General features: G+C 41.9%; 1 protein-coding gene across 6 annotated transcripts in view; it reads left to right on the top strand.

Annotated features, from left to right (window-relative positions):
- The first annotated feature begins 8,912 nt into the window (after positions 1 to 8,912).
- LOC121539449 (fermitin family homolog 2) overlaps positions 8,913 to 20,306 on the top strand; it is a 107,897-nt gene continuing 96,503 nt past the window's right edge. For all 6 annotated transcript variants that reach the window (XM_041847950.2, XM_041847952.2, XM_041847953.2 and 3 more), the window contains exons 1-2: positions 8,913 to 9,219; positions 9,984 to 10,141. In XM_041847950.2, coding sequence (XP_041703884.1) covers positions 9,985 to 10,141 — 157 coding nt within the window. In that variant the 5' untranslated portion in view covers positions 8,913 to 9,219; position 9,984. The remainder of the gene's footprint in view (positions 9,220 to 9,983; positions 10,142 to 20,306) is intronic.

Raw genomic sequence — 20,306 nt, forward strand, 5'->3', positions numbered from 1 at the left:
TTAATGGACTATTAACTAATTTACCGCCTGGTGATGTCACCAGGTAAGCCAAAACTCCAACCAACCAAAACGGGCAGAAGTCTTTTCAAACTGCTCTTACACTAAAAGGGCATTATCATCGTTTTAAAAATGTCCTACCTCATAGTGTGGAAATGTGTATATAAAATTAATTAAGTTTTGACTGCACTGGGCCTTTAAGGGAACAGGGAATCCAGCAGGTAGCCAAATATCTCTAAATGATACTAAGTTATTTTATGTCTGCTTTACTGTTAATGGCTAGTATGAACAGAGCATGTTGAAATACAAGGGCATTTTCCCTCTACTAAAGGGCTTCAGGTCAGAGTTATTCAGCTTTAGTCACTTTTTCCAAGAACAATATGCAAAACTAAACAAGCTCAGTAGATTTGTTTATGGCTCAAAGAGAAACATGATGCCTGAATCACTTTGCATCTCATCTGGGTTATTGCAGTGTTGCCAACAGACGTTTGAAATCCTAAAGCTGCATTCAAATGGTCTGGTGCTGGCTGCTCATGATCTAAAAACCCCACACAGCATGTATTTAAATAAACAGTTTTATACGATTTATAGAGATGCAGGATGATGAAGTGGAACTAACCTCAAATTAACTTGTGTGTGTGCTGCTGACTGCACATTGTCATTGTAGAGATCCCTGTATGTCCTATGCTTTATCAGAATAACAGAGTCAAATTAATTGTCTAATCTGTATGGCACAAACTCTTGCTAACTGTTCCAGAGCTAAGGGTTGTGATCTAGTAATCCACACAATTGATTTATTTTAGTACTTTTGAATGTGCTCATTTGGGATCATTGTATGTTAGTGGGGCCTATTTTGTGAGTCAAATCAAGTGGACTCGGACCAGACTGCCTTGTAGAGGAACAGAGAACAACTCTTGATGTAATGGGCAGTAAGGGAAAAGGACTTGAAGTTGTTCAGAATGAATGTTAATGGTAGAAGCACATTCTCAAAGGCTGTAAATTGCACAAGACCGCTTTAGACATGGCTCTTATTGCTTTTGTGTGTTTCTGTTAAATGTCAATGACAGACAGAGGTGAAAGACTGTGCCTATTTTCTGCCATTTAAATCAAGTTGTTTCCACATCGGGCAGTCATGCAACTATTCTCTCTTATGAAGGGTTCGAACTCTCCCCACCATGTTGTTTTAAGTATACTGATCAAGGACAGTTTAACTGATGTCTCTGCATGCTAAAATTATACCGGCTGGGTATGGGGGCAGTTTAGAATGATAGTTGTAGAATATTTTGTTCGTGGGCTACCATAATTGTGGTATGTTAAAGTTCCGATACATCACGCCAGCTATCACAAGGTGAACCTCACTCAAATACAGACAAGCACAGAATGTCAACTGTGTTCGGAAATATATTGGCTAAACAAAAATGGGTTTGTTTAAATAGTTTGCTGTGCACGTTCTGTTTTGATAATGGTCTTGGGACTCTCTTGTCAGAGGTTTCACAAACCTCAGGGATATGTCTGTTATATTGTCTGACCATTCATCTCAGCTCTGAGCATCTAGTGAAGCCACAGGGAAGTCAAAGTACAGTAGCTAGCTGGTCTATCCCAGAGTCGCCCACAGTTTAATGAGGGCTTTGGATGACCTTTGAACCATCTGTAAAACCAGTTGTGTTCAGTAGGGCACACTGTAGAATACAGTATGTTTTGCAATGGAATATAGACATCAGTGTTCTTATTAGACAAGTTCAGGTAGTACCGCCTTGTTTTCCTCCGTTTCAAAACAATTTCCACCTAATGACATGACCCAGGGCTCTCGCCTTTCAGAGTATGTCCACAGAATGAGAGGTACCATCATCTAGGAATCATCTAGGAATGTCTGCATTGTATGGGTCGACTGTATGAACTAAAACCTTTTTCAATAAGACTGTTACTTTAAAACATTGTTACTTTGACTTTGAAAGGATTTCTGCTGGGAAAGTGACTGTCCCCAGAGCTCTGCAATAACCTACCATGCCTGTAATCGTTTCAAACTGCCATCCAAAACATTTTCTTTTATTAAAAATTTCATTTTTTTTATACAATGGCTTATTTTATTCCTTATTCTCCCATCTGCTTCTTTTAAAGTTGTTTTGTCATGTCCCAAGGATGATATCTGAGAGTAAGGTCTCTGTTGACCTCTGGTCTGGTCTGGACCGTCTTGTCTGTCTGAATGAGAAGTGCTAAAATGTTTGGGAAGTCTGGGACGAGGCCGAGGGAGGAAGATATTGTCAAAATATTAAACAGGAAAGATTCACTAGTTTCCAGGTTCTGTTGGAGCACAATACTGCAATTTGTTTCATTTGAACCTTAGATCAAATTCTTTCCTTGGCACCACATAGACTTTCCAACCACACCACAATAGCTAATTGATAGTTTATGAATAGAGCTTTGTGTGATTGAAGATATGGGGTAACACTTTTTATGTATCTAGATTGGTACAGTAGTAGAATCCAAATGCACTTAATATCTGTAAAGCAGAGTTGGGATTAGTTAAAAGTTAAGTGAATGCAACAAACACTGGACTGCAATACCCATGGCAAAAAAAAAAACGGCAATACCCATGGTTCTAGGTTTGGCCACAAGATGGCAGACCTCCCCATGAGTTACTCTAAATCCATTGCTCCCACTGACCATCTGGTCATCAGAAACCTCCAAGTTAATTTCCTCTCTCCACTAAGAATGAGGCAATTAGCATGAGACCGTTACTGATCAGCCCTGCAGTGGTCCGTATATCTGAGCTATTAGAAAGGATTTATAGAGTGATGTACTTGAGCGGCCCTTCATTTAGTTTGTCCAGTACTAACTCCTAGTTAAATCACATGCAAATATTCTGGCAGTGAATTTTAAACGACTGTGTGTACACCATGCTATAACGCTGTAATATACTTTCTAACTGTATGCTTATGTCCATATCTAGGATGGATTGCCGTAATAGTGATTTTATCATTTAAGTACAAAGTTACACAGTTCCAGTGGACAGTGCCATATCCACTTGATTACAGACACTGTTGTGAACTTCATTAGAGGATACGGTACACGTTCCACATCAGTAATTGACTGTCTGGAATTGATTGAGATTATTTTAGTGACGGGTCTTTCTTGAATTGATGTGGCATTTGAACATGGCATTTTGGAAAAATGTAACTTTTTTCTATATTTGTATTTATTTATTTGGTTACGTCTTCCCATTCTAAATCAACTAATATGGCAGCTTAATTACTTTAAATAATTTGTACCATTATGATAGCATTCTGCCACCAGTAGGAGTAGTAACACCAATGATGGTAACACCAGTGAGACGTTTTACGTTATTGAGGATTTTCTTAAATGGAGGCCACAGATGCTAAGGTCATTGACCCTTTAAAAATAATTTACTAAAGTGATATGATTAATAATTTTGTTCACAATGTAATTTCCCTTCATTTAAATGTAGTAACACCAAGTGAAAAGTTGGATTTAGACACACCAAATAATCAATGGAATCCTCAAATTTATGACATACTAAAATAGTGATTAGCTAATATTTTATTTAAAGCGGCAATCAGCAGTAGAAAAGATAACGAAGTTTCATCCCCGCCCCTGTTTCGGTAAAAAAGTTGAGGGATGGGACCATCCATTATATCAAAATGATAGTTTTAACCAGGTTTTGAGGCTACATAGTGTTTTTACATTTACAAACAGTGGAGTAAAACACGTTTATTTTGGGTTCTGATGGGGTATGACAGTTGAACTAAGCTCGAGGCAAGTTATATTCAAGAATCAATGGGTACATACATTTATTTATAAGTCCAGAAATTGATGTAGCAACTGCTGTTTGCCCCTTTAAAATAGACCCCTCACCTGATTACAGTTTGCTACAGGAGGGAATGCTCAAGGTCCTTGTATATCTTTGTAATGAGTGATTTTCAAGGCAATGACATAAACCGAAGGGTCAGACATACTAGTAAAAAAAATGTATTTTAGCAGCTTTTGTTTTTATTGATCTATACAATATATTAAATACTTTTGTTCACTTTGTAGCATTCAAAATAATAGATACAGTTGAAGTCGGAAGTTTACATACACCTTAGCCAAATACATTTAAACTCAGTTTTTCACAATTCCTGACATTTAATCCTAGTAAAAATTCACTGTCTTAGGTCAGTTAGGATCACCACTTTATTTTAAGAATGTGAAATGTCAGAATAATAATAGAGAGAATGATTTATTTCAGCTTTTATTTCTTTCATCACATTCCCACTGCCCACAAATGTTCTATAGGATTGAGGTCTGTGGTCCTCTGTAGCTCAGCTGGTAGAGCACGGCGCTTGTAACGCCAAGGTAGTGGGTTCGATCCCCGGGACCACCCATACACAAAAAAAAAAAAAAAAAAATGTATGCATGCACGACTGTAAGTCGCTTTGGATAAAAGCGTCTGCTAAATGGCATATTATTATTATTATTATTATTAGGTCAGGGCTTTGTGATGGCCACTCCAATACCTTGACTTTGTTGTCCTTAAGCCATTTTGCCACAATTTTGGAAGTATGCTTGGGGTCATTGTCCATTTGGAAGACCCATTTGAGACCAAGCTTTAACTTCCTGACTGATGTCTTGAGATGTTGCTTCAATATATCCACATAATTTTCCTTCCTGATGATGCCATCTATTTTGTGAAGTGCACCAGTCCCTCCTGCAGCAAAGCACCCCCACAGCATGATGCTGCCACCCTCATGCTTCACGGTTGGGATGGTGTTCTTCGGCTTGCAAGCCACCCCGTTTTTCCTCCAAACATAACAATGGTAATTATGGGCAAACAGTTATATTTTTGTTTCATCAGACCAGAGGACATGTCTCCAAAAAGTAAGATCTTTGTTCCCATGTGCAGTTGCAAACCGTAGTCTGGCTTTTTTATGGCGGTTTTGGAGCAGTGGCTATTTCCTTGCTGAGCGGCCTTTCAGGTTATGTCGATATAGGACTCGTTTTACTGTGGATATAGACAATTTTGTACCTGTTTCCTCCAGCATCTTCACAAGGTCCTTTGCTGTTGTTCTGGGATTGATTTGCACTTTTCGCACCAAAGTACGTTCAGAACGCGTCTCCTTCCTGAGCAGTTTGACGGCTGCGTGGTCCCATGGTGTTTATACTTGCGTACTATTGTTTGTACAGATGAACGTGGTACCTTCAGGCGTTTGGAAATTGCTCCCAAGGATGAACCAGACTTGTGGAGGTCTACAATTTTTATTCTGAGGTCTTGGCTGATTTCTTTTGATTTTCCCATGATGTCAAGCAAAGAGGCACTGAGTTTGAAGGTAGACCTTGAAATACATCCACAGGTACACCTCCAATTGACTCAAATGATGTCAATTAGCCTATCAGAAGCTTCTAAAGCCATGACATCATTTTCTAGAATGCTGTTTAAAAGTTCAGTCAACTTAGTGTATGTAAACTTCTGACCCACTGGAATTGTGATACAGTGACTTATAAGTGAAATAATCTGTTTGTAAACAATTGTTGGAAAAATTACTTAATGCACAAAGTAGATGTCCTAACCGACTTGCCAAAACTATAGTTTGTTAACAAGAAATGTGTGGAGTGGTTGAAAAACAAGTTTTAATGACTCCAACCTAAGTGTATGTAAACTTCCGACTTCAACTGTATCTCTAAATCTCCAAAACATGTCACTACAACTCTACATCACTACTGGGACAAGCCAATTTTCTTACCCTAAATACTTTAAAAAATGCATAAATATAACGTTTTGCAGTATAAAGGGCGTGCCTTATGTTTTATCTTTGATACACAAAAACATATGATGTTTAAATATTTGTCATTTGAAAGGGGTTTTAATGGTTGCAAAAGCAAGGGACACAAATGCCACCACAATTCAAGAACGACCCTGACACTAGACCAGTGTTGTGTGAAAGCCAGACACTGTACAGAGAAACCTGACTCTGTACTCTCTTATACTAACTGTACTGTGTCTGTCTGCTGCTCTGCAGCACCAGTCCCCACTCCTGGCTGCACTGCATCTGACTCAAATGTTTACCTGCCAATTAAACAGAGCCTATAAAAGGCAATGGGTCGGCTGCCAGACTCTGACGAGGGGTTCAGAGCAGCAGGAGAGAGAGGTTATAAATCGCTTTGATGCAGACCATAGTCTGAGGCCCAAATTCCTTCGCTGGAGCTAGTGAGAGCAGAGCACTAGCGGAGAGCCAGAAACCCTGATGATTCATGCCTTACCGCTGACCACTTGGAGCAGGAGAGCATGCTGCTGTGCAGAAGAGCAGATGCAATGGAAAAAAAGGACAGCAGCTCAATCTTTGCCAAACTAGCCATTTGTGTGGCTATGGCTTTGAATGCACATCAACAAGCAGTTTGGCTAAATATATAATTCTCCTCTAGAGTGGTGGAGTCAGTGTGTGGATAGAAAAACACTGTGAAATTCCACACATTGATATGTGATTTATTTTGTTTACGATGACTAATAACTAGGTATCCATGCAGACTCAACAGGGTATTATTTCAATAGGGGGTTGATTCTTCTGCCCTTCAGTCGGCCATAACTCATGCCTGTTGATCTTCTCATATAATTTAGGCTAAAGCCTATTAAAGTGTACAATCCTGTACAATCCACTCCTCATGTTGGTCTTGGAATGATGTATCAGAAATGAAAATACAGGGGTGAGAGTTTCTCTTTTTATTTGATTTAGCTATAGTTCAAGAAAAATAATGAACAGAAAGAATGTGTCAGTCTGATAAGAGGAGAGGGTAGAACATCATTTAAGGAAAACAAATACAATGTCTGTTATTATGATGAACAGTTCATGTGTTTAAAACCTCTTAAATGTAAAGTCTCCATATTTGGGGACCATATTTGATTTTTTTATTCAATTCAGTCTGGTATGAGAACGGTGGCCCCTATCTGCAAAAGCAGGGTGTCTGCAGAAAGCTGAGTATATTGGCTATTGATCGGTGCCTTCAAATCTTTAGTGTGACTTACTACCATATATGGTCATACAAATTTATAAGGGCAGGCCGAGCCGATGACATTTCAAGATAGCTGCTACCTACATTCCGGTTAGTGTTGTGAAGCATAAACTAAATAAACACGGAATACATTGATACACATCGAAAGCCGGGACTCCACAGATTATGAGGATATCTTATTTGTCTGCCTGTGACCTACCGTTATTGATCACCAGCCCCTAGAGTCAAAATGTTTATTTTACACAATGTTTTAATCAAACAGCAAACATCTTACAAGGTAAGCTTCGATTTGGTCTGTGTTTGAGCAATAGCTACATGGGCAGTATCAAATTAATCCTTAGGTAGTTAGGAACAAATCTAGCCTATTGCCAATGTTATCTGATGATGTATAACTTAATGGCAACATTGAATGTCCACCGAGTGACTATATCTTTGCACATCAAAAATATGATGTTGCCTGCTTACACGCTGTAGGCATCCATTACACAGGGGATTGGCTACTATGGCACCTTGACAGTCTTGTCGCCAATGAGATAAGCTTTCCAGGGATATGCAGTTGACCTGGGTGGGACAAAGCAAGGCCTAGAACCTTTTAACATCTAGTGTGCAAAAACAGTGCAATTACCACATTCAGGCACTTTGGAGAGGTTGAAAGGACACTTGAATGTACCCTGGATACTCCATAACACCACCACAATGTTTGAGTGAGGTTGATATGGTAGAAATTGTGTTTTTATACTGAACAAATATAATTTAGCGATTGCAAATATGTAATAGCACTGGAAATATCTAATTTACAGACATATGCCACTTTGGAGAGGTTTAGGGACACTTGGAAACCTCCCGTGACCACACCTGACACCACTTTCTAAAACATCTGCCCATTTCTAGTTAAGTCTATCAATCCCATTTTTGTTTCTGATATTGTTCACGTTGTGGAAGCCATCTGATGTGTTTCCAGCTCTAGTCCTCAATAATTCACTTATAGCTTGTCAATGAAAGATGACTTTCAAAATAAATAAAATAAAAAACGTTTGTTTTGTGTATTCTGAACTATGTAACTCCTATCTTCTGATCATTTCCTCACAATCTCCCAGATATCTTCTTTCCAAATGTACCAAGTTTTTGCATGTCAGAATCATGTAATTACACATGAATAGCAGTTACTTTTGGGTATGTCTATTTAGGTGGAAATCTACATTTTCCCATTACATTTAATTAATTAAAAGGATTGAGCAGTAGCTAGGCCTATCCAAATCATATTTCAGGCGGCACACTGGACACTTTGTAACATATTTACAGTTGAGAGCGCCATAGTGCAACATTGTATTTTAGACCAGTGGGCTCGGTCTCTGGATTTGATAGATGGAGGGGGCTTTAGAACGTGTTTTCTAAATGAGTAATTGTGTGCAATTCCGTAGGCCCCATAGCGGTCCCCGGATGTACCACCGCACGCTCGGTACTATTTCCATAAAAGGCATGCAGCAGCGGATATGCCCATGTTATCCCCTACCAAACTGTTGACATTTCCTCAAATTAGTAAATTATGAATGAAAGCATGGAATAAAACACGACAGGCAATATCATAGTTTTAACTTTTCCAATGTATTTCTAAATAAGAGTGCGTAGTTGGGGGGCATCATTGAAACTCCAAGTCTAGTGGCAAGAAAATAACAGCGAGAAAGGGAACAGATCGTAATAAAAATGATAAATTACATTGTGCGTAATTTCCCGCGTCACATTGTAACGTTCCCCTTCCAATTACAGATAAATAAAGTATAGTAGGAGCAGAGGAAATGACCGGTCGGGTAGTGCCGGGGGAGTCATTGCTACCGGATCCCTTGGGACGTCCCTACCCTAACCTTAACCCCTACCCTTTTTTATTTATACTTCAGTGAGGTAGGGACGTCCTAAGGATCCCAGATAGCAAGAATCGTGCTGGGAGAGAGGCCCTGCTGCACGGTTTGAAAGGAAAAGGATTGGAGCTGGAGCCATGAGTGACGTTATCTGATGGAAAGAGGGAGGGAGAAAGAGAGACGGCTGTACTCCATTAGCTGAAGCCGGAGGAGACCCTTTGGGATACTTCACTTGGACGAGTTCTTTGGGATTTTCTCTTTGAACAGATCTAGATACATTATTTAGAAGAAAAAAAACGCGTTGACTATCGAAACCTCGGAAGTTTTAGTGGCTTTTTGGATTTGGGTTGGTGTATTTGAGAAGGTGAGTGGACACAAACTGATTATAATTTTCGTCCTCCCAGCTCGCAATAAATGTAGACTAGTCAGTCTTTTGCGCACTCTGCTGCTAGGAATTGAGTTTTGTACGCCTACTGCGCATTAAACGACCGGTTATATCTGGTAAATAAGTTAGGATTTAGGGGTTTAACTCCTTTTTACTCCTTGAAACTTAATTTAGCTAATTTATGGACATGTTTTACTGAGTTACTGGTTGACCAGATTTAGTGTGCTCAGGAGTTCTTGCATGGGGCTGCTTACGTAATCAACTTCATATTTTGTCTGGCTCTCTTTACCGTTAGAAAAAGCAGGTAGAAAAAACAGGTAAACACACACAAATGGTAAGTCTTCTTATTGTTCCGCTTGCCATAACTAGGCCTGTAGCCTACCCTTTGTTCTCATTTGGCTATTGAATAATTGACGGCGTCCTCTGTAAAATTCAAACAAGTATAGTGATAGGCCATTTGAAGCATGCTTGGGCTATAAGAGAACATACATTTGACTTAGATTCAAGGAAGCAGACACTGTTTAAGTTATGGAAGCGCAACATTTTCCCAAATCAAAACACTAACACTGATCGGCTATGGTGGTGAGGGTCTTGTGCGTCCTCAAGTCACGTTCAGCAAGTCACGCACCAATTGGATACATCAGTTGATGTATCCAAGGGTAACAGTATTTTTTTTCCTACCAGTTGAATGGAACAATGTTTATTATTGGGCCATTTTTCCTAATTGTTGTGATTTGTGGCAGGATGGCGCTGGACGGTATACGGATGCCCGATGGCTGCTATGCGGACGGGACGTGGGAACTGAAGATGCATGTGACAGACCTCCACAGGGACGTGTCTTTGAGGGTCACCGGCGAGATCCACATTGGTGGGGTCATGCTCAAACTCGTGGAGAAACTTGGTGAGAGATGCTGTTACACTCCTTTTAGTACAGATCTGCTGAAAGAAATGTGCCAACATGTTCTGTCTTTATGTCCCATATCATTCAAACCTTTGGAATATAAATAATGTTTTGGCCCTTTTGATTGATTTATGTCAATGTTTTAATTTCCCCACATTGATTTATGCTTCTATTCAGAAGGACATTTTCTACTACATTTGTTTTCCTTCTGTGGTTGAGCAAGGGGGAGGAAGGCCATAGTTGGTCATGAGGCAATGTTCCTTAGCCCCTCTCCCCTTTACCTCCCATCTGCAGATGGGTTCTCTATGGCAGTTATCTAGTCATATTTGTGGAGCAGTAAATTCATTTCTTCTGGAATGCCAGTTAATGTAAACACCATTAACAGATAATAGCTACTTGTAACCAGTGAGCGACATGCATGAAAGATACAGGCTACTGTGTTGGCTTAAGTGGAAATTCATAATCTATCTAGCCTGTAATGTTTTACAATATGGACACACTATAACTTCTCACATATTCTAGTACATGAGAAGCAGCATCAAGTCAACCACTTCCAATGGAATTATGCTGCCATTCCACAAGTTCCTGAGTGTGAGAGACTGGATGGAGAGTGGGCATAAAAGCTCTGTTTGAGGCTGTGGAACACTGACTTGTTTCATGGTAGAAAAAGGTGATGGTAGCAGTGCAGTTTGGGACTTGACAGCATTTCCCTGGCCTGCCTATTTCCCTATTTTAGCCCTCCTGTTAAAGCTCAGGATAATTGGGGCCTTTGTTCTCTGTGGTCGTCTGTGCTGCATTTAAACCAGGCTCATAAGCAGCACTGCTGCTGCACCATGTGGGAAGGCATGAATGTGTGTGGTTGTATGAAGCTGTGAGCGCAAACCTCACTCTTCTGAAGGCCTGGATTCTCTGTGTTACAGGACAAGGGTGTGTGTGTTTTGAAGGGGTTTGTCCAGCTTGTTGAAATATTGAACTCATTCACTGCTCTTATTATTGGTCAATAGGTTGTGTGTTCATGGTACCTTTCTCAGTCTGCAGGAATCATATTATGCTTGGTCATGGCTACCTTTTGGTCTTGTGAGTTGTAATCTCCAGTGGATTCCAGTGGTTTGATGTCCATGGATTAGAATAGCTTGGTTCGGCTGACCATGACTGGTAGTTGTTCATGTCACACTGAAACAAAACAACACTATGTGAGTGGAGTAGGCCTAGTGGGTGTGTGTGTGTGTGTGTGTGTGTGTTTGTTTGTTTGCATGTGAGGAGACGCATCTAAGTGCAGCAAGAGCCACATCTGCTGATTGTCTCTAACATGCTGACTAGACCTGGCGTGCACCATTGCGCACATGTTGATTTTGTCCACCCACACCAGACGCGATCAGGACACACAGGTTGAAACGAACTCTGAACCAACTATATTCATTTGGGGACAGGTCGAAAATCATTAAACATTTGTCAATTTAGCTAGCTAGCTTGCTGTTGCTAGCTAATTTGTCCTGGGATATAAACATTGGGTTGTTATTTTACCTGAAATGCACAAGGTCCTCTACTCTGACAAATAAGCTACAGATAAAAAGGTAAACCGAGTTTGTTTCTAGTAATCTCTCCTCCTTCAGGCTTCTTCTTCTTTGCACTTAATGTGGCGGTTGGCAACCAACTTTAAGGTGCCTTACCACCACCACCACGTGGGTATATGCTCCTTAAAACCAATGAGGAGATGGGAGAGGCGGGACTTGCAGCGCGTCAAGCGTCACAAATAGAACCAAGTTCTATTTTGGCGCCTGGCTACGCAGACGCGCGCGGTGTGGTCAGCATGTAAAACTCCCCATTGTCAAGATCACCAGTGGCTTCAGTATCTCTTGATTACAGTACAACACAACATGAACTGTAAAAGCACTGCTGCTGAGCTAACTAACTAGTTACTAGTCACTCCAGTCATATTGACCTCTTAAACCCTTTCTTTGTGTATTATTTGTTTTGATTACACTCACGTGAGGATTGGCAAGTTGAGAAGTTTAAGTAGCTGCCATGGCTATCCTCAAACACTCCCCACAGTTTACTGGTTGGTTGTTTTCACCCTAGATAGCATGGGGACATTAAAATAGGCCTAGTCGGGTTTTCTATTGTAATCATTAACCCTCTCTGTAGACTTCACACATGACTACTACACTCACTACCTTTTACAAGCACAGTATGTTGGCCTGTTGCTCAAATACTGTACCTATGACCAACAGAGAAACTGGTTAGTCAGTTGCATCAATGTGATGGTGAAGTGATCAAGTATGATCAGAGTTTTGAGTGGAAATCAACAAGTTGGCTTTGAACTTGAGAGCGGGAGCATGGGACCTTCACATGATGAAACTGTCGTGGGCATCCCCCTCCCCTTTCATTCGACACTGGTGTAGTGTGGGAAAAGGCGCCACCTCTTTGTGTGCTTTTTCCCAGCTGTAAGTGACCTGTTTTAATGCCTCCCAGTCCACCCACCTCTCTCACGGGTGACATTGTTGAATCGTTTAGAAAAGACCCCTCTGAACTGCTCTCAAGTGCTCTAGTCACATGTACACATATGAATTCACTGATTGGTTGGATGTAATGCGAGTCATATGGTTGTCTTGTTGTATGCAGGCTCTTTTGGAGGGCACTTTTTTGAAGGAAGTCAACACACACACATGCTGGGGGACACGTAGATGCCACACACTTCTGGCATGCATGTTCTCCGTCACAGACACAAAGAACGCCCTTGTGTTTCTGTTTGTGTCGAAGGGGACAATCCTTGGCATGCCTTACGCTGCATTGTGTCACACACATACTAAATTAAGATTCCAGGACCTCACATGGTGGTTTCACAGGTATTGTTCACAGCTCACGTTCAAAGCACAGCCCTTATTTATTTACCAGCACTGTTGTCTTATTTATTGTGTTTATTTTGATGTATAGTGGGTCGTGGCATGTCTGCATGATGCATGTCCGTGTGTGTGCTGTCCATGTGTGTGTTCTGTGTCTCATCCCTCAGCCCTCCTCCATCTCCTCCTATAAGCAGTGGCCTTCGTCCTACCTCAGTGTCTCAGATGGGGAGCAGGAGCTCCAGGATGATGGATTAAACAGTGAAATGCCAGGAAAGCACTTTGCTATTGATTACAGCCTTCATTCTCTCCTGGCCTGCAGAGAGGAGAGCTGTATTTAAGGCTGCATAATTGAACCCCCCGCTGATCGCCCCCTCACTCACTACTTCACTTGTTTGTGTCTGCTGGCTTTGGACATTATTACTCTCTTCTTTTTCAAAGTGCTTCCTTTGAAAGCTTTCTGTTGGAATCGAAGAAGGGGAAACTAACATCCGACTTAACAACATTAGCAGTCGGATTTATTTGATGAAGATGGAAAACTTGTCATACTGTATTGTATCAACCATTGTAGGAAGTCTAGTTTATCTGTAGAACTTCTATGATATTTTGGTTCACTATGAGTTGCACTACTTGTATCGGATATGGTCAAAATGGTCCAACTTGGCCCAACTTCATTTTACACGCAACCATGTGCTTTTGCTGCTGCATCAATTGCCATTGCCATTCTCTCCATCTACTTACTCAGTTTCACACAGTAAACCACACATCGTTTGCCACCTCCTGAGCACTTTTCATTGCCAGACATCACCTCCATCTAGAGGTCTGTGCAGGACTGATTTCTTCATCCCGCAGCTTTTCGTTTTGCTGGCCTTCTGTACGACTCCCACCCGCTCCCGCAAGAACTGGTCTAGAACCCAACCGCAGTCCCGCAATGTTATTTTTGGCATATGTGACAAAAAGCCATGGTCACAGCAATTTTGTGCCCTATAGGCAATATCAAAATGCGCAAAAATAACCCAAGAAATAGGTTAAATTACCAGAGATTCTCACGTGGCCCATTTTATATTAGGCTATTGGTATTACTAGGATATATCAGCCAATAGGCAAGATGTAGTTTGAAGAGAGCAGAGTTGGAGAGAGAGCGAACACTTGCACTTTCTCTTGAGCTACAGTTTGCATTTACCCTACCTCTTAGGAGCGGGACTTTCAGACAGAGACAAATATGGGTGATCAATATGTATTTCTAGGCAATGTAGTAAACCGTTTGCCTGGCTACCCAGACTCCTTGCTCTGGCCAAATGTTACGCCACGCCCACAGACGTTAGTTTCTTCTCCGCAATGAGTCTGGATCTGAATACCACCCCAACAATTTCTAAAATGAAAACACATTCTAACTGTTCTGATTGGTCCAAAGACACGATGGGCTGGGCCAGAGCCAGAACACACGTAAGTGGCTTTTGAAAATTAGTCTTTGGCTTTGATACTCCAAAACGAACATAAACGTCAAAAAATGTTGTCGGAATAATACACTGCATTCGGAAAGTATTCAGACCCCTTGACTTTTTCCACATTTTGTTACATTACAGCCTTATTCTAAAATTGATAATGTTTTTTTCCCCTCATCAATCTACACACAATACCCCATAATGACAAAGCAAAAACAGGTTTGTAGAAATGTTTGCACATTTATAATTACATTTTTTACATAAGTATTCAGACCCTTTACTCAGTACTTTGATGAAGCACCTTTGGCAGCGATTACAGCCTCGAGTCTTCATGGGTATGACGCTACAAGCTTGGCACAACTGTATTTGGGGAGTTTCTCCCATTCTTCTCTGCAGATCCTCTCAAGCTCTGTCAGGTTGGATGGGGAGCGTCGCTGCACAGGTATTTTCAGGTCTCTCCAGAGATGTTCGATCGGGTTCAAGTCCGGGCTCTGGCTGGGCCACTCAAGGACACTTGTCCCGAAGCCACTCCTGCGTTGTCATGGCTGTGTGCTTAGGGTCGTTTTCCTGTTGGAAGGTGAACCTTCGCCCCAGTCTGAGGTCCTGAGCGCTCTGGAGCAGGCTTTCATCAAGGATCTCTCTACTTTGCTCCATTCATCTTTCCCTCGATCCTGACTAGTCTCCCAGTCCCTGCCGCTGAAAAACATCTCCACAGCATGATGCTGCCACCACCATGCTTCACCGTAGGGATGGTGCCAGGTTTCCTCCAGATGTGACGCTTGGCATTCAGGCCAAAGAGTTCAATCTTGGTTTCATCAGACCAGAGAATCTTGTTTCTCATGGTCTGAGAGTCTTTAGGTGCCTTTTGGCAAACTCCAAGCGGGCTGTCATATGCCTTTTTATTGAGGAGTGGCTTCCGTCTGGCCACTCTACCATAAAGGCCGGATTGGTGGAGTGCTGCAGAGATGGTTGTCCTTCTGGAAGGTTCTCCCCTCTCCACAGAAGAGCTCTGGAGCTCTGTCAGAGTGACCATCGGGTTCTCGGTCACCTCCCTGACCAAGGCTCTTCTCCCCGATTGCTCAGTTTGGGCGGGCGGCCAGCTCTAGGAAGAGTCTTGGTGGCTCCAAACTTCTTCCATTTAAGAATGATGGAGGCCACTGTTCTTGGGGACCTTCAATGCTACAGACATTTTTTGGTACCCTTCCCCAGATCTGTGCCTTGACACAATCCTGTCTCGGAGCTCTATGGACAATTCCTTCGACCTCATGGCTTGGTTTTTGCTCTGACATGCACTGTCAACTGTGGGACCTTATATAGACAAGTGTGTGCCTTTCCAAATCATGTCCAATCAATTGAATTTACCACAGGTGTACTCCAATCAAGTTGTAAAAACATCTCAAGGATGATCAATGGAAACAGGATGCACCTGAGCTCAATTTCGAGTCTCATTGCAAAGGGTCTGAATACGTAAATAAGGTCTTTCTGTTTTGTTTTTTTACATTTCTAAAACCCTGTTTACGCTTTGTCATTATAGGGTACTGTGTGTAGATTGATGAAGAAAAAATTTAATTTAATCAATTTTAGAATAAGGCTGTAACACAATGTGGAAGAAGTCAAGGGGTCTGAATACTTTCTGAATGCACAAAAGTATGTGGACATCCCTTTAAATTAGTGGATTCGGCTATTTCAGCCAAACCTGTTGCTGACGGGTGTATAAAATCGAGCACACAGCCATGCAATCTCCATAGACAAACATTGGCAGTAGAATGGCCTTGCTGAAGAGCTCAGTTACTTTCAACGTGGCACCGTCATAGGATGTTACCTTTCCAACAAGTCAGTTTTTCAAATTTCTGCCCTACTAGAGCTGCCCTGGTCAACTGTAAGTGCTGTTATTGTGAAGTGGAATAGTCTAGGAGTAACAACGGCTCAGCCACACAAGCTCACAGAATGTGACCGCTGAAGCGTGTAGCGTGTAAAAAATCACCTGTCCTCGGTTGCAATACTCACTACCGAGTTCCAAACTGCCTCTGGAAGCAACATCAGCACAATAGCTATTAGTCGGGAGCTTCATGAAATAGGTTTCCATGGCAGAGCAGCCGCATACAAGCCTAAGATCACCATTCGCAATGCTAAGCGTCGGCTGGAGTGGTGTAAAGCTCGCCAACGTTGGACTCTAGAGCAGTGGAAACACGTTCTCTGGGGTGATAAATCACACTTCACCATCTAGCAGTCCGACGGACAAATCTGGGTTTGGCGGATGCCAGGAGAACGCTATCTGCCCCAATGCATAGTGCCAGCTGTAAAGTTTGGTGGAGGAGCAATAATGGTCTGGGGCTGTTTTACATGGTTCGGGCTAGGCCCCAGGGAAGGGAAATCTTATCGCGACAGCATACAATGACATTCTAGACGATTCTGTGCTTCCAACTTTGTGGCAACAGTTTGGGGAAGGCCCTTTCCTGTTTCAGCATGACAATGCTCCCATGCACAAAGCAAGGTCCATACAGAAATGGTTTGTCAAGATCGGTGTGGAAGAACTTGACTGGCCTGCGCAGAGCCCTGACGTCAACCCCATCGAACACCTTTGGGATGAATTGGAACGCTGACTGCGAGCCAGGCCTAATCTCCCAACATCAGTGCCCGACCTCACTAATGCTCTTGTGTGTCTGAATGGAAGCAAGTCCCCGCAGCAATGTTCAATTTAGTGGAAAGCCTTCCCAGAAGAGTGGAGGCTGTTATAGCAGCAAAGGGGTGACCAACTCCATATTAATGCCCATAATTTTGGAATGAGATGTTCAACAAGCAGGTGTCCACATACTTTTGGTCATGTAGTGTATATGCACAAACTCTTCCGAACTGTTTCGGCTGGGAACCATGCGGATGCCTTCAGACTTAAGTAATAACGGTGCAAAGATCTGCCCTGGCCTGACAGGCCTGTACTCAGTGTCCAGGAGAAGACAGGACAGCCACTGGCTGGGTGCTCTTATACTATTGTTTTCTAATGGAGCCCTGGATGTTAGCCCCACCATCGCTCAATGCAAACGCAATCTCGAATCCTGATGCGCTAACACAGACGTCATTAAATAGAACGAGGCACATTTTGTACAGACACACACATGCGTTCGTAATGTAAATGTGTAATGTATGTCTGGCTTAGTTGTCGTGGTCTGTCTCGCCACGTGTCCACCAGAACGGTCGAGTCTGCCTCTTCCTGTGAGCTGGTGTATGCAAACATACTGTAGATTTCTTCTGCACAATCTATTTGGGTTGTGTATCAGAGTTCCAGGAATAGGGTTTGTTAGAAAAGCCAAACATCCGATTTTAGGGAGGATAGGAAGTTCCTTTATTAATACACAGTACTCTGAGTGATTTCTGAGGGAGGGGGAAAGCATGGAGGAGAGTCAAAATCAACTTTTATTATGTAAATGGCGTGTTTGAGTAAAGCTGTAATGTTGCCCCTTAAACCTGTGTGGGTATAGAACATTCCCACTGGGAGTCAAAGGGGGCGAAGGCTTTGTCTCTGGCTCTACTATTCACCCACAGTGTTGTGTTGCTCCTGCTTAGCATCATCCTGGCAGCTGTGTGGAGGGGAGTAGGATTAAACTGCCATTTGTGTTTTCCCTTCCTTATGGTTAGGGCTAGGATTCGATGGGGGTAAGCTGATCCTAGATCTGTGTTTTCCCTTCCTTATGGTTAGGGCTAGGATTCGATGGGGGTAAGCTGATCCTAGATCTGTGTTTTCCCTTCCTTATGGTTAGGGCTAGGATTCGATGGGGGTAAGCTGATCCTAGATCTGTGTTTTCCCTTCCTTATGGTTAGGGCTAGGATTCGATGGGGGTAAGCTGATCCTAGATCTGTGTTTTCCCTTCCTTATGGTTAGGGCTAGGATTCGAGGGGTGTAAGCTGATCCTAGATCTGTGTTGTAAGGGATAGTGTGGTGGAGGGCTGGTCAGAGGAAGGGGAGGTGGGCTTGGGGATGGGGGGTAGAGGTGAGGTGGGGATGTGTGTGATGTGTGCCACTGCTCTAGAATTCCATAAAAGTCTTCTGGGGAACAGGAAATGACTTCTAGGGTTTGGCATGTTCTCTGGACGCTGCAGTGCCGTCATCCCAATACCTCCTGCTGCCTGCTTCAGCTCTTTCCCTCTCTTTTTTTTCTTTCCCTCTTTTTTTTTTGTACATTGCTGTCTCATTAGTTCACTTTCTTTCTCTTTGCCTGCCATCAACTACTCCCTTTTTGAACCTACTCCCTTTTTGGGAAAATATATTGCGTATGAGGAGCCTGTGCCCTGACAACTTTTTCCATAGCAGTTTTATTCATTGAGAATATACTTTATCCATTGAATCTTTTTCAGGGGGGTATATTTATAAGCCATGAATGAAATGTGTTAGTAGTTGCCCTCTTTGCTCTTTTATTTGATGTCTTTTTAACGAGTGGACACTACTATTTTAAAAGCCGGGGATGTATTTATTTTTGATTTGAATGTGGAAGCAAAGGTCTGCCTGGGTATGTTTTTAGTATGGGGGCGTTAGTTAGCGATTGAGACATATTGGCCTTAACCAACTGACATTTCCTTTAAAAAGCGGTGGAGAGGTTTTCGTAGTACTCCAATCAGAATGGGAGGTTTGAGTGGTCAATTACGTTTTGGGCGGTTTCTCCCCTGACAGGCCTGTCCATCTGACGTGGTAGTGGCCAGTTTCTGAAAAGACTGCGCACGCACAAACATATTGAGATTTATAAACTTGGCGCACGCCATACATACACATTTCCCGTTATAAATCAGACCTGTCGTAAAAACTGTGCCCTCGTGAACGAGCATTATAACTCCACCTGAATGACGCCCACCATTCACCTTTTATGGTGACAATAATGCCCTTATTTGCTGTATAGTTTGGAAGTATTGGAATTAGGCCAAGACAGTAGGCTATCTAAAGGAAATGGTAATTGCGAACTTGATCAAATGTCTTTGGAGGTGTTGGTAGAATGTTTTCTTGTGACATTTGCTGTATCTGACTGTTTCTGAAAGACAAAAACAATTGCAAATTGTTGTGGACCTGTAAACAGATTGTTTGAATTCAATGTTTTGCATTTACTTTTTCCTGAACCTAAATATGCTGCACTGTCAAAAATAAAAACTACAGTAGGGCTACCTACAGTGGTAGCCTACACACATCAATGCAAAATACCAACTGTCTGATCACCTGTTAAATTCTACTATGTGTTATAAACCGTCAACCGTGCTCCATTTCGGATGCATAGAGCAACAACTTGGAATTATAATAGCCTATCTAATAGGCCCAATTAAATGAGAGATGTGCATATTAATTTGTTGTATGGCTACTTGGGGAATATGAACTCATCATGGCCAGAAAAGGTGAGGAAATTATTCTGCAATGGTTATGATATTTGTATTATGTTTATTAATTAAATATTGTCTTCTTGAGAAATGTGACATTACATTATTCAGACATAGCCTACACATGTCAATGGAAAAGGTAAACAGTCTGTTCTACCTTTAAACTACGCTTTGGATCGCATAAGCTATTTCAAGTATTTTGCTCTATCTATTTACTACTGTGAAGTGGGTCCAGTTAAATGAGAGAGGCAACCATTCATCCCATATCTTAACTTGTTGAAGGCCTATAGGCTATTTTGCGAGAATGAAACCATCAGTCAGAAAAGGTGAGGAATTTATTCTGCAATGATCATGGAAATTAAATAAATAATAGGAAATACACTGAACAGAAATGTAAATGCAACATGTAACGTGTTGGTCCCATGTTTTAAAAACCTTATTTCTCTCAAATGTTGTGCACAAATTTGTTTACATCGCTGTTAGTGAGCATTTCTCCTTTGCCAAGATAATCCATCCACCTGACCGGTG

This window comes from Coregonus clupeaformis, chromosome 25 (assembly GCF_020615455.1).
Source record: "Coregonus clupeaformis isolate EN_2021a chromosome 25, ASM2061545v1, whole genome shotgun sequence".
NCBI lineage: Eukaryota > Metazoa > Chordata > Actinopteri > Salmoniformes > Salmonidae > Coregonus > Coregonus clupeaformis.